Below are 15,280 nucleotides of genomic sequence, written 5' to 3' on the forward strand. Positions count from 1 at the left end.
ACTAAACATGTTGAGATAGACCTACACTTCGTCCGAGATCGCGTGGCACTTGGCGAAGTCCGGGTCCTCCATGTCCCCTCTTCCTCTCAGTTTGCCGATCTCTTCACCAAGGGACTGTCGTCACCGATCTTTCATGACTTCAGGAGCAGCCTCAACGTCCTTGCCAACGGAGTTCCGGCTGAGGGGGGGTGTTAGATATTTGTATATCATGTAACGGGATTATTATTGTAACTCTCCTGTAATTATGGATCGCACCATGCCAGGGCCTGCGTGCCTATTTTGTAAGGCATGAGTGCTCTCCTTCCTTGTATAAGTGTTGTACTTTGTATCTGAGGTAATCAAGGCAACAATTATTCTCTCCAACTGCCCTGCCCAAACAAACTGAGAACAGAGGCAATGCTTGGGCCCAAATTCGAATGCGATACGTTCAGAAAAAGAAAAAGAAAAACTCGAATACGATAGGGATGGGTTGAATCTTGGATATTAAGATGAGGTCTGAGGATAAGATGAGTAGGAATTGTCAAGTGGTTCAAGGCTTGAGGCATCCGGAATTTGAGACCAAAGCAGTCTTGTTTCTCTGCAGCAGCCGACGCTGCTGATGCCCGAGCCCCACCAAATCCACCAACCCCCGCCCCCGCCCCCGCCTCCAACCGATCCAAACCCCGTTGCCTCCACGGCTGCAAATGCCCGGCGCAATCCGGTACCATTTCTTCCCATTCTCCGTGCGGAAGGAACGAGACAAGTTCTTCCTCTGATTTCTTGCTTGTCTTCTTCCTTGTTGTTGAGGCCCCGCTGCCGCTGCCGCTGCCGGAGATCCCGGTGCCGCCGGTGCAGCCGAAGATGATCATAAAGGGGATGCTGGGCCGGTATGAGCGGTGGAACCCCGTGCACCCGACGGCGGGCGCCTTCTGGGGCGTCGGGCTGGGGTTCGGCTGCGGCGTCGGGTGGGGCCCAGGGTTTGGGCCGGAGGTCATCGGCTACGTCGGCGCCGGATGCGGCGTTGGCTTCAGCGTCGGCATCACGCTCGCCGGTGTCGGCGTCGGGCTGCCACAGCACGGCATCATCAAGAACCACTACCACGGCGGCGGTATGACTCTTCTGCTTGCACAACAAGTGTCACTGACTAGTCCTATTCTTATTCTTAGATGGTTGGGAATGTCTTATCAAGTACTCAAGCAATCTTGCGGTGTTTGGTTTCGTAAAAACTGCATTTCAATTGGTGTAGAGATGAACTAATGAAGAACATAACCAACCGCTCCTTGGTGTTGAAAAATTGTAGTTTTAATAGCTCTGCACATGTGATTGCAACTACAGCATTGGATATACTTTTTTTTATGAGAAATGGATATACTTATAATTTAATGATGCCTTTTTCCGTGTTGGTATATAGGGTTCTATTCAGCTTGAGTCCTTGTCTGCCACAGCCTTATGCACCTCGTTGCTAGTTAACACTAGAATATGACACTTTGAATAACATGCTCGTTTCCCATTTGATATGATAGGTTTTGCAAGCAATGTCCCATTCGAATCAGCAAGGTTTTACCTCTTGACCATGCTAAAAGGTATGGTATGGGATGCCATCAGTTATGCGAGCAACGTCACAGCTATGAGGAAAGAATCTCGACAGAAGCTTTTAAGATGTCAGGAGAACCCTCAAGTTTCAGGAGGAGTTGATCTGCCCAAGCTGGGGAAAGGAATGTCCAGCAGCTTCCGATCAACGATGGAGTGTATCAAGGCCTTCACAAATCAGAATTGGCCTCCATAGCAGCACCCAAGTAAACTGAAGATTGATAAACCGAGCTTTGTGTGCAAACCACCCACCCGGGATCAAAGCCTGGGTAGTGGTACCCCTTTCACTGGGTGACAATGGGGTAGTCGGATGCAGGTGGCTCGTATGGCGTCCACCACAGGGTTGACGTCCCTTCTAAAGGAAAATTAAGGACTTGTACTTTATGAATAAGAACCCCCATGGCACACATAGATACATTATACTCCCTCCATTTCATAATGTAGTGTGTTCATGCTTTTCGAGATTTAACTTTGACCATAAATTTAACCAACATGGGCAACTAGAGTGGGAGCATGACAGATACCTTTGAGTTCGTATTCGAAAGAAGTTTTCAAAGAAATAATTTTTCAGTAAAATGATTTATGTATTATTGGTCCGCATGATTTATGTATTATTGGTCTAATTTATGGTCAGCGTAGAAGCACTATATTATGAAATGGAGTACATATTTCTTCATCATATGTTTTTGGCATGCGCAAGTTTAAAATTTTACGGTTATAAGGGGAAACAATTCCAACTGAAGAACATGCTAGCCTGTAATCTAGCTATTGATTTTTGTTGAATAATCATCCAATCGATGTGTAACAATAACAATGTTGTCAATCCATGCACTTCGCAGAATCTTGTATTGTGAAATGAAACTCCATTCAAATTGTACTTTGATCAGTGCCTCGGCGCTTGACTTAATTTCATGATCTTTCGCCTGTGGTGTCGCTTGTTGTATTTTCATCACGTAAACTGTATCACTATCTTTTTTGTATTCTCATCATGTATCTGTTGTATTTTCATCACGTAAACTGTATCACTATCTTTTTTGTATTCTCATCATGTATCTGTTGTATTTTCATCACGTAAGTCTTATTGCTCATTATATTTGCAGATCCTTTTGAATGGAGTGTTGATGGTAGAATAAATGCCTTGAGGCAGAAAATGTCGAAGATTGTATCTGTGTACCGTTTGATCTTACAGCTTGGGTTTTCTTCTTGAGTTTGGAGGTTTGGACAATAAGGCACGTTTTGCTCATAGCCGGACTTTGTGATACTTCACCCACCAAACTGTGGCAAGCCATGAGAAAGCGAAGGCAAAAAATTGCTCGTGTTGGAAACGGATGTAAGACGAAGTTCTGGGAATCATCTTGGCTCAACAGCATGAGACCCAAAGATATTTGACCTCTCGAAAAAGAAATCTACATCGGTCCAAAAAGCTCTCCTCAACACCGCGCCCAGACCCTAGGGCCGTTGCGGTTGACGCGGCGGCAGCAGAGAAGGTAGTCAAGCCCCTCTCTTTCTCGGAGCACGAGGAGGAGGCTGGAGGCGACACAGATGGCGTCGACATGGGCCCGGCCCTCTCCCTCGCCAGGCACACCCCGGCGACGGCGGACACACACTCCCTGCAACTGGGTGCGGTGACCAGTCAGGTGTGCCACTTGCAGATCGGCGACGCAGGCGGCCAAGGCGCTTCCAAGCAGCTCTTCTCCTCCACCCCGGCCTTCATCATGGGTATGATGCCCCCCCCCCCCCCCCCCCCCCCCGCTCCAAGACCCCGATCCGCTCCAAGACCCCGACCCGCTCTAGGCCAGCAGTGATGCCAACAGCGACACGCCATAGCGCACGCCAGGCCAGCAACCCTTCCACGGTCCCCGTCAGTCAGTGTGCGACTCTCCGCATCGTCCACGGCCTCGGCATCCTCGGCCCGAAGGAAGCCATGACTGCAAAGGCGGCCGGGGCTCTCATCAAGCGTTTCAATGAGCCGCTGGCCGACTCCGACATCATGGCCATTGCCAAGCTCACCAAACTCGACCCCGCTGCGCTGTGGGTGGCGGCTGGCATGTAAGGCCCTGACGGAGAGGTCCCGGAGGCCATGCTCTCCCCATGTTAGTGCACCCATCATGTTGTACGCTCCGGCGACGCCCAACGATCAGCTGGGTTGAGTTAGGTCTAGTTCGTTGTTGTCCTTGTAGCGGATGTAGTGGTGCTGCTGTTTGCCGGCGGATATTGGGGCCTATTGGTGGCCACCGGCAACCCTCGGGCCGTGTGGAGGTGTACCTGTTTTTGCTCAATGCTATTGTTAGTCACCGGAGTAGATCCTTAGTTTACCATGAGTGACACAAATTGCCCCATCATGAGTTGGAACATTAGAGGCCTAAACTCTCCGACGCGACGAGCTGTAGTAAATGAGACGGCCGAGGCGCACAAGCTAGCCCTCCTCTGCCTCCAAGAGACGAAGATCGAGGAGTGGAGCCGCCAACTAGCCCGGGAGGTTGGCGGGGCAAGGCTCGCAGACTACGTCGTGCTTCCCGCCATCGGCACCAGAGGTGGCGCCGCCATTTTTTGGGACAGCAGCGTCGTAGACGTACAAACACATGCCGTGGGCCAGTTCTCCATCACTGTCCGAGTCTCCGTTGCAACAACCACGACATCCTTCTGGCTAACCACGGTCTACGGCCCCGTCGACGATAGTAGAAAGGATGATTTTCTGTTAGAAATAGCTACACTACAAAAAAAAGACACATCCATGACATTTTGGGCCGAACGAAATTTTTTTCTGTCATACATATGACACTTCTATGACGATAATTGTGACAAAACCCGGTATCATGGCTTCTACTTCTATGACAAAAAATTGTGACGATAGTAGAAAGGATGATTTTCTGTTAGAAATAGCTACACTACAAAAAATCATGACAGAAAATGGGCTTTTCGTCCTGGGCGGGCCGGAGACGCAGCTGCATGACATTCTTTGGGCCATCCATGACGGAAAAACCATGGTAGAAGCGAGGGCGAGGAAAATTTCGAGGAGTTCCCGGTTAAGGTGGGAGGTCGGGGGCCGAGCGATGCACGTTTCTCTCATACACGTACGCGCGTGTGTGCGAGGCGTTGGCTCTAACTGAACCCGAGCGATTGCACTGCAGGCTACTGATACGTCTCCAACGTATCTATAATTTTTGATTGCTCCATGCTATATTATCTACTGTTTTGGGCAATATTGGGCTTTATTTTCCACTTTTATATTATTTTTGGGACTAACCTATTAACCGAAGGCCCAGCCCAGATTTGCTGTTTTATACCTATTTCAGTGTTTCAAAGAAAAGGAATATCAAACGGAGTCAAAACGGAACGAAATCACCTGGAGAAGTTATTTCTGGAAGGAAACCTACCGGATAGACTTGGACCCTACGTCAGAAGATGAAGGAGGAGCTCACGAGGGTAGGGACGCGCCCCCTGCCTCGTGGCCACCCCTTCGGTCCACCGACGTACTCCTTTCATCCATATATACCCACATATCCTAAAACTTCCAGTGAGCACAATAGATCGGGAGTTCCGCCGCCAGAAGTCTCCGTAGCCACCGAAAGCCAATCTAGACCCGTTCCGGCACCCTGCCGGAGGGGGCAATCCCTCTCCGGTGGCCATCTTCATCATCCCGGTGCTCTCCATGACGAGGAGGGAGTAGTTCTCCCTCGGGGCTGAGGGTATGTACCAGTAGCTATGTGTTTGATCTCTCTCTCTCTCTCTCTCTCTCTCTCTCGTGTTCTTGAGATGATACAATCTTGATGTATCGCGAGCTTTGCTATTATAGTTGGATCTTATATTTCTCCTCCCCCTCTTCTCTCTTGTAATGAATTGAGTTTCCCCTTTGAAGTAATCTTATCGGATTGAGTCTTTAAAGATTTGAGAACACTTGATGTATGTCTTGCCGTGCGTATCTGTGGTGACAATGGGATACCACGTGATTCACTTGATGTATGTTTTGGTGATCAACTTGCGGGTTCCGCCCATGAACCTATGCATAGGGGTTGGCACACGTTTTCGTCATGATTCTCCGGTAGGAACTTTGGGGCACTCTTTGAGGTCCTTTGTGTTGGTTGAATAGATGAATCTGAGATTGTGTGATGCATATCGTATAATCATACCCACGGATACTTGAGGTGACATTGGAGTATCTAGGTGACATTAGGGTTTTGGTTGATTTGTTTCTTAAGGTGTTATTCTAGTACGAACTCTAGGGCTGTTTGTGACACTTATAGGAATAGCCCAACGAATTGATTGGAAAAAATAACTTTAAGGTGGTTTCGTACCCTACCATAATCTCTTCGTTTGTTCTTCGCTATTAGTGACTTTGGAGTGACTCTTTGTTGCATGTTGAGGGATAGTTATGTGATCCAATTATGTTAGTATTGTTGAGGGAACTTACACTAGCGAAAGTATGAACCCTAGGCCTTATTTCCTATCATTGCAATACCGTTTACGCTCACCTTTACCATTATTTACCTTGCTGTTTTTATATTTTCAGATTACAAATACCTTTATCTACCATCCATATACCACTTATATCACCATCTCTTCGCCGAACTAGTGCACCTATACAATTTACCATTGTATTGGGTGTGTTGGGGACACAAGAGACTCTTTGTTATTTGGTTGCAGGGTTGCTTGAGAGAGACCATCTTCATCCTACGCCTCCTACGGATTGATAAACCTTAGGTCATCCACTTTGAGGGAAATTTGCTACTGTCCTACAAACCTGTGCACTTGGAGGCCCAACAACGTCTACAAAAAGAAGGTTGTGTAGTAGACATCAAGCTCTTTTCTAGCGCCGTTGCCGGAGAGGTGAGTGCTTGAAGGCATATCTTTAGATCTTACAATCGAGTCTTTTAGTTTCTTGTTTTATCACTAGTTTAGTTTATAAAATAAAATTACAAAAAAATGGAATTTAGTTTGTCTCATACGCTTCACCTTTTTAATATCTTTCGTGAGTATGATGGAAACGATAGTTGTGCTCAAGTGCTAGAAGAAGAAATCTATAAAATGTTTGGCACTAAATATTTGAATGATGAGCATGATTGCAATATTGTTAGTATGAATTCCTTGAATATCCATGATGCTAATGATATGCAAAGCGACAAGCTTGGGGAAGCTATGTTTGATGAAGATGATATTTTTTGTCCCCCAAGTTTTGATGAGCAAATTTATTATGATGAAATCATGCCTCCTATATATGATGATTATTGTGATGACACGTTTGCCTTAAATAATAATAATAACAATGAAACTTGTCATCTTGATTTCAATTTTCAATCCCATAATAGTTACTTTGTTGAGTTTGCTCCCACTATTATTCGTGAGAAGAATTTTGCTTATGTGGAGAGTAATAAAATTTCTATGCTTATAGATCATGAAAAGAATGCTTTAGGTTCTGGTTATATTGTTGAATTCATTCGTGATTCTACTGAAAATTATTATGAGGGAGGAATATATGCTTGTAGGAATTGCAATAATATCAAGTTTCCTCTCTATGTGCTTAAAGTTTTGAAGTTATGCTTGTTTTACCTTCCTATGCAAGTTGATCCTTGTTCCCATAAGTTGTTTGCTCACAAAACCCCTATTCATAGGAAGTGGGTTAGACTTAAATGTGCTAGTCATATTCTTCATGATGCTCTCTTTATGTTTCAATTCTTATCCTTTATGTGAGCATCATTGAAATCATCGTGCCTAGTTAGGGGCGTTAAACGATAGCGCTTGTTGGGAGGCAACCCAATTTTATTTTTGTCCCTTGCTTTTTGCTCCTGTTTAGTAATAAATAATTCATCTAGCCTCTGTTTAGATGTGGTTTTATGTTTTAATTAGTGTTTGTGCCAAGTAGAACCTTTGGGAAGACTTGGGTTAAGTCTTGTTGATCATGCTGTAAAAAACAGAAACTTTAGTGCTCACGAGAATTGCTGCCATTTTTATTTGGAAAGTGCTATTTAGTTAATTATTTTTGAAGATGATTAATAGATAAATTCCTCAGGTCCAGCAATTTATTTGAGAATTTTATGAGTTCCAGAAGTATATGTTTGATCCATATTACTACAGACTGTTCTGTTTTTGACAGATTCTGTTTTTCATGTGTTGTTTACTTATTTTGATGAATCTATGGCTAGTAAAATAATTTATAAACCATAGAGAAGTTGGAATACAGTAGGTTTAACACCAATATAAATAACAAATGAGTTCATTACAGTACCTTGAAGTGGTGATTTATTTTCTTATACTAACGGAGCTTACGAGTTTTCTGTTAAGTTTTGTGTTGTGAAGTTTTCAAGTTTTGGGTAAGGATTCGATGTACTATGGAATAAGGAGTGGAAAGAGCCTAAGATTGGGGATGACCAAGGCATCCCAAGGTAATATTCAAGGATAACCAAGAGCCTAAGTTTGGGGATGCCCCGGAAGGCATCCCCTCTTTCGTCTTCGTTCATCGGTAACTTTACTTGGAGCTATATTTTTATTCGCCACATGATATGTGTTTTGCTTGGAGCGTCAATTTATTTCGTTAGGATTTTCTTGATGCTATTTAGAATTTTTTTTTGCATCTTTTATTTCAATAAAAGTGGCATTGATAGCCTTTACTATGCCTATGTTACAAGTATACATGTTGCTGTTTGAAAACAGAAAGTTTACCGCTGTTGCAATAATTCCCTAGAAAAGTCAGAATATGATAAAATGTTGAAACCTTTTGCATATTAAGCTCTGATAAATTTAATACAGTGGAAATTTTCTTTCATAATTTTTGGAGCTAGGTAAGTATGGATGTTGCAGCATTCTTTATAGAGTATCCTGTTTAGGCAGATTGCTGTTATGTTTGCATTGTTTGCATATGTTTGCTTCTTTAATGATTCTATTTGAGGATAGGACTATTAAATATGCAGAGGAATTTAGTATGCAATGTTGAATAATAATTTTAGTGATTTGCTATAGTAGAGTATGATAAGGTTTTGGCAATGGTTTATACTAACTTATCTCACGAGTCCTTGTTGAGTTTTGTGTGGATGAAACTTTTGAGATTTAGGGAGACCTTGATATGAGAGGAATTAAGGAGACACAAAAGCTCATTCTTGGGGATGCCCAAGGCATCCCAAGATAATATTTCCAGAAGTCTCAAGCGTCTAAGCTTGGGGATGCCCCGGTTGGCATCCCATCTTTCTTCTTCAACAATTATCGGTAAGTTTCGGTTGATCCTAAGTTTTTGCTTCTTCACATGATGTTTGCCATTCTTAGAATGTCATTTTATTTTTGCTTTGCTTGTTGTTTGAATAGAAGACCAAGATCTGAAATTATTAAATGTTAGAGAGTCTTCACATAGTTGCATAATTATTCGACTACTCATTGATCTTCACTTATATCTTTCAGAGTAGTTTGTCATTTGCTCTAGTGCTTCACTTATATCTTTTAGAGCATGGTGGTAGTTTTATTTTGAAGAAATAGACGAACTCTCTTGATTCACTTAGATTATTTTGAGATTCTTAAATAGCATGGCAATTTGCTTAAAATCCTAATATGCTAGGTATTCAAGATTAATAAAACTTTCTTATGCGTGTGTTGAATACTAAGAGAAGTTTAATGCTTGTTGATTGTTTTGAGATATGGAGGTAGTAATATCAAAGTCATGCTAGTAGAGTAATTGTGAATTTGAGAAGTGCTTGAGTTAAAGTTTGCGAGTCCCGTAGCATGCACATATGGTAAACGTTATGCAACAAATTTGAAACATGAGGTGTTATTTGATTGTCCTCCTTATGAGTGGCTGTCGGGGACGAGCGATGGTCTTTTCCTACCAATCTATCCCCCTAGGAGCATGTGCGCAATACTTTGGTTTTTGATGGCTTTTAGATTTTAGCAATAAGTATATGAGTTCTTTATGACTAATGTTGAGTCCATGGATTATACACACTCTCACCCTTCCATCATTGCTAGCCTCTACGATACCGTGCATTGCCCTTTCTCACATCGAGAGTTGGTGCAAACTTCGCCGGTGCATCCAAACCCCGTGATATGATACGCTCTTTCACACATAAATCTGCTTATATCTTCCTCAAAACAGCCACCATACCTACCTATTATGGCATTTCCATAGCCATTCCGAGATATATTGCCATGCAACTTTCCACCATCCAGTTTATCATGACACATTCATCATTGTCATATTGCTTAGCATGATCATGTAGTTGACATAGTATTTGTGGCAAAGCCACCATTCATAATTTTTTCATACTTGTCACTCTTGATTCATTGCATATCCTGGTACACCGCCGGAGGCATCCATATAGAGTCATACTTTGTTCTAGTATCGAGTTGTAATCATTGAGTTGTAAATAAATAGAAGTGTGATGATCATCATTCAATAAAGCATTGTCCCCCCAAAAAAAGAGAAATGCCAAAGAAAAAAAGGAAGGCCCAAAAAAAGAGAAAATAAATAAAAAGGGGCAATGCTACTATCTTTTTTTTCCACATTTGTGCTTCAAAGTAGCACCATGTTCTTCATATAGAGAGTCTCTTGAGTTATCACTTTCATATACTAGTGAGAATTTTCATTATAGAACTTGGCTTGTATATTGAAACAATGGGCCTCCTCAAGTGCCCTAGGTCTTCGTGAGAAAGCAAGTTGGATGCACACCCACTTAGTTTCTTTTGTTGAGCTTTCATACATTTATAGCTCTAGTGCATCCGTTGCATGGCAATCCCTACTCCTTGCATTAACATCAATCCATGGGCATCTCCATAGCCCATTGATTAGCCTCGTTGATGTGAGACTTTCTCCTTTTTGTCTTCTCCACATAACCCCCATAATTATATTCTATTCCACACATAGTGCTATATCCATGGCTCACGCTCATGTATTGCGTGAAAGTTTATGAGTTTGAAATTATTAAGGTATGAAACAATTGCTTGGCTTGTCATCGGGGTTGTGCATGATGAGAGCATTCTTGTGTGACGAAAAGGGAGCATGACTAAACTATATGATTTTGTAGGGATGAACTTTCTTTGGCCATGTTACTTTAAGAAAACATAATTGCTTTGTTGGTTTGCTTGAAGTATTATTATTCTCTATGTCAATATGAGCTTTTGTCTTGAATCTTCCTAATCTGAATATTCATACCACAATTAAGAAGATTTGCATTGAAATTATGCCAAGTAGCACTCCGCATCAAAAATTCTCTTTTTATCATTTACCTACTCGAGGACGAGCAGGAATTAAGCTTGGGGATACTTGATACGTCTCCAACGTATCTATAATTTTTGATTGCTCCATGCTATATTATCTAATGTTTTGGGCAATACTGGGCTTTATTTTCCACTTTTATATTATTTTTGGGACTAACCTATTAACCGGAGGCCCAGCCCAGATTTGCTGTTTTATGCCTATTTCAGTGTTTCGAAGAAAAGGAATATCAAACGGATTCGAAACGGAACAAAATCAACTGGAGAAGTTATTTTTGGAAGGAAACCTACCGGATAGACTTGGACCCTATGTCAGAAGATGAAGGAGGAGCTCACGAGGGTAGGGGGCGCGCCCCCTGCCTCGTGGCCACCCCTTCAGTCCACCGACGTACTCCTTTCACCCATATATACCCATGTATCCTAAAACTTCCAGTGAGCACAATAGATCGGGAGTTCCGCCGCCAGAAGCCTCCGTAGCCACCGAAAGCCAATCTAGACCCGTTCCGGCACCCTGCTGGAGGGGGAAATCCCTCTCCGGTGGCCATCTTCATCATCCCGGTGCTCTCCATGACGAGGAGGGAGTAGTTCTCCCTCGGGGCTGAGGGTATGTACCAGTAGCTATGTGTTTGATCTCTCTCTCTCTCTCTCTATTGTGTTCTTGAGATGATATGATGTTGATGTATCGCGAGCTTTGCTATTATAGTTGGATCTTATGTTTCTCCTACCCCTCTTCTCTCTTGTAATGAATTGAGTTTCCCCTTTGAAGTAATCTTATCGGATTGAGTCTTTAAAGATTTGAGAACACTTGATGTATGTCTTGCCGTGCGTATCTGTGGTGACAATGGGATACCACATGATTCACTTGATGTATGTTTTGGTGATCAACTTGCGGGTTCCGCCCATGAACCTATGCATAGGGGTTGGCACACGTTTTTGTCGTGATTCTCTGTTAGGAACTTTGGGGCACTCTTTGAGGTCCTTTGTGTTGGTTGAATAGACGAATCTGAGATTGTGTGACGCATATCGTATAATCATCCCCATGGATACTTGAGGTGACATTGGAGTATCTAGGTGATATTAGGGTTTTGGTTGATTTGTGTCTTAAGGTGTTATTCTAGTATGAACTCTATGGCTGTTTGTGACACTTGTAGGAATAGCCCAACGGATTGATTGGAAAGAATAACTTTGAGGTGGTTTCATACCCTACCATAATCTCGTCGTTTGTTCTCCGCTATTAGTGACTTTGGAGTGACTCTTTGTTGCACATTGAGGGATAGTTATGTGATCCAATTATGTTAGTATTGTTGAGGGAACTTACACTAGCGAAAGTATGAACCCTAGGCCTTATTTCCTATCATTGCAATACCGTTTATGCTCACCTTTACCATTAGTTACCTTGCTGTTTTTATATTTTCAGATTACAAATACCTTTATGTACTATCCATATACCACTTGTATCACCATCTCTTCGCCGAACTAGTGCACCTATACAATTTACCACTGTATTGGGTGTGTTGGGGACACAAGAGACTCTTTGTTATTTGGTTGCAGGGTTGCTTGAGAGAGACCATCTTCATCGTACGCCTCCTACGGATTGATAAACCTTAGGTCATCCACTTGAGGGAAATTCGCTACTGTCCTACAAACCTCTGCACTTGGAGGCCCAACAACGTCTACAAGAAGAAGGTTGTGTAGTAGACATCAGCTATGCGTTACTGAACCCGAGCGATCGATCGATGGCTGTTAACTGAACCCGATCGAGCGATTCCTTCGCTACAGCTGCTAACTGAAGCCGGTCGATTGGATGAATAGTGAGCATTGCGCGCGCGGGGGGTGGGGGGGGGGCGGTGTTGGATGAACAGTGAGCGGTGGCGTTTCCTCTAGATGAACATGACCCCATGGTGTGGTGGAGGGCTGGATGAACAGTAGACGGTGGAGGGGTGCCCGTGGAGGGGTGGTTGAACAGGACCCGGTGGTGTGGAGGGCTGGATGAACAGTAGACGACGGAGGGGTGCCCGTGGAGGGGTGGTTGAATAGTAGCCGGTGGAGTAGCGCGTGGTGGAGGCTGGATGAACAGGAGCCCGTGGAGGCTGGAGGAGGTCGACGATGGAGATGAACAGTATCCCGTGGAGTCCCGTTTTGCGGTACGCCACACCCCTCCTGATGAACAGGACCCCCGTTTCGACCGTAGGAGGTTCGTTTCGTCCGTTTTGCGGTACACCACACCCCTCCCGATGAACATGACCCCCGTTTCGACCGTAGGAGGTCTGTTTCGTCCGTTTTGCGGTACGCCACACCCCTCCCGATCAACAGGACCCCCGTTTCGACCGTAGGAGGTCCGTTTTCTCCGTTTTGCGGTACGCCAGACCCCTCCCGATCAACAGGACCCTGTTCCGAATGTAGGAGGTCCATTTCCTCCGTTGTGCGGTACACCAGGCCTTGTTTCCATCGCTTGTTTCGTCCAAGCCCTCCCGATGAACACGACCACGCATTCCGTTCCGACCCAGCCGGTTGGCTCCCACGCGTTCCGTTGCCTCCCGATGAACATGACGCATTCCGTTGCCTCCCCATGAACACGACGCATTCCGTTGCCTCCCCATGAACACGACGCATTCCGTTGCCTCCCCATGAACACGACGACGATGCTGTTTCTCCGTTCCGACCTAGCCATGTACACGAGCCCTGTCCGTACGTATTCGCGAGTAGGCGTTCGAGACCCCGCCCGTATGTACACATACGTGGCCGTATTTTCTTTCTTGCACCCTGACCGCTGTACGTACGTGTACATGCTACGTGCGCGCCTTTTTTCTACTACGACACGTGCGTGCCTCTACATCCACCAGTATATATGTACGTACACGTTCGCGACCAGAATGACAATGCTACGTATGCTTCGACCAGGTTGGTCCCGACTGTCAGGCACTTCCTTGCCTGCGAAGATGTAGCTGGTGGGTCCCAGCAGTCAGGGAGGCGAATCGTTTTTTTGCCCGGACGCACTTCCTTGCATGCAAAGATGTAGCTAGTGGGTCCCAGCAATCAGGGGCAAACGTTTTTTTTCGCAAAATACGGTGGCCCGTCCGGTTGGTCCCCGCTGTCAGGTGGATGAATAATTATTTTGCAAGTAATAAGGAGGCACTTTCTTGCTGCGGCCGTGGACCCAGCTGTCAGCCTCTCCACGTACAGTCCACGTCCGATGGAAGCCGTTCCTTGACCATGTTGACCACGCCGCGCCGAGAGCACCAGGGTGGTGGACGACAGCGAGGCCTAGGAAGGGGACGACGCGGAGCCGGGGAAGACGCGGTAGTGGATGCCCACGCATAGAGGAGTACGAGGGTTCACTGGTTCGCTGCGGTGTGAGGCTGCCATCGCCGCAGAATAACAGGGGTGTGGATGAGTAGAGGGATGGCCTGGCCAGCGGTGGGAGTAGTAGGGGGCGTGAGGCCTCCGTCGCATCGCAGCCGGCCACGGGAGACAGGAGCACGAGGCACGACCGGCGCTGATTTGGGCGGCTGGAGCAAGAAGACCAGAGGTTGAAGAAGCACTACGGCCGTTGGATGGACATCGTACGGTCACTGGAGCTAGAATCGTGCATATTGACTAAGTTGACAAAGCCCTCCGTCCCCGTCAACTTAGTAGGCCCACAAGTCAGCCTGCCACTATACTGGGTCCTAGCTAACAGGGGGAGTATTCTTTTTTTGTGCGTAATAAGGAGGCACTTCCTTGCGTGCGAAGATATAGCTGGTGGGTCCGAGCTGTCAGCGGCGGTAACGTTTTTTTCGCGAAATATAGAGGCCCTTTCGGTGGGTCCCTGATGTCAGGTGGAGGAATCATTATTTTGCGCGTAATAAGGAGGCATTTCCTTGCGTGCGGCCGTGGACCCAGCTGTCGGCCTCTCCACGTACAGTCCACTTCAGATGCATGTCGGTCGTTGACCATGTTGACCAGGCCGCGCCGAGAGCACCAGGGCGGTGGACGACGGCGAGGCCTAGGAAGGGAACGACACGGAGGCAGGGAAGACTCGGCAGTTGTTTCCCACGCGGAGGGGAGTACGACTGTACGAGGGTTTACTGGTTCGTCTGCCGTCGCCGGAGAATAACAGCAGGTGTGGGTGAGTAGAGGGATGGCTAGGCCAGCGATGGGAGTACGGTGGGGCGGTGAGGCCTGCGCGGCAGCAGAGCCGGCCGCGGGGAGGAGGGAGCAGGCAGTCCCGCCGGCGCTTGTTTGAGCGGCTGGAGCAGGAAGAGCAGAGATTGAAGAAGCACGACGGCCGTTGGATGGCCATCCAACAGTCACTGCTTGTGCGTCAACCTTTTTTTAGGAAAGCCTCAAATCTGTGGAAAACACATACATCCCATCTGCCATTATTTCTAATAATTTACAGCCCATTTGCTAATTATTAAGGTTTTTTGGAGCCCATATTCTTTTTGTTAGCATTACAGCCCATATTGTGGCCACGGTTAAAAAATTATACGAAATTTTGCATATTTCGGTGCGGTCCGAACTGTTTTTAATCCCGAAA

At 45.5% G+C, this 15,280-nt stretch overlaps 1 protein-coding gene across 1 annotated transcript; it reads left to right on the forward strand.

Moving 5' to 3' along the window:
* Positions 1–410: 410 nt before the first annotated feature.
* Positions 411–2,250, forward strand: LOC123188769 (uncharacterized). Its single transcript, XM_044601011.1, has 3 exons — positions 411–700; positions 787–1,087; positions 1,503–2,250. Exons 1-3 carry the CDS (start codon positions 599–601, stop codon positions 1,763–1,765), a joined length of 666 nt encoding a protein of 221 aa, XP_044456946.1. The 5' UTR covers positions 411–598; the 3' UTR covers positions 1,766–2,250.
* The last annotated feature ends 13,030 nt before the right edge of the window (positions 2,251–15,280 follow it).

This window comes from Triticum aestivum, chromosome 2A (assembly GCF_018294505.1).
Source record: "Triticum aestivum cultivar Chinese Spring chromosome 2A, IWGSC CS RefSeq v2.1, whole genome shotgun sequence".
Classification (NCBI taxonomy): Eukaryota; Viridiplantae; Streptophyta; class Magnoliopsida; order Poales; family Poaceae; genus Triticum; species Triticum aestivum.

What these genes read in the sequence shown, in the direction of transcription:
- LOC123188769 (XM_044601011.1), top strand. Translation starts at nt 599, where the DNA reads ATGCCCGAGCCCCACCAAATCCACCAACCCCCGCCCCCGCCCCCGCCT. An exon ending in CAAATGCCCGGCGCAATCCG is followed by an intron (nt 701 to 786) that starts GTACCATTTCTT and finishes CTTGTTGTTGAG; the next exon opens with GCCCCGCTGCCGCTGCCGCT. An exon ending in GAACCACTACCACGGCGGCG is followed by an intron (nt 1,088 to 1,502) that starts GTATGACTCTTC and finishes TTGATATGATAG; the next exon opens with GTTTTGCAAGCAATGTCCCA.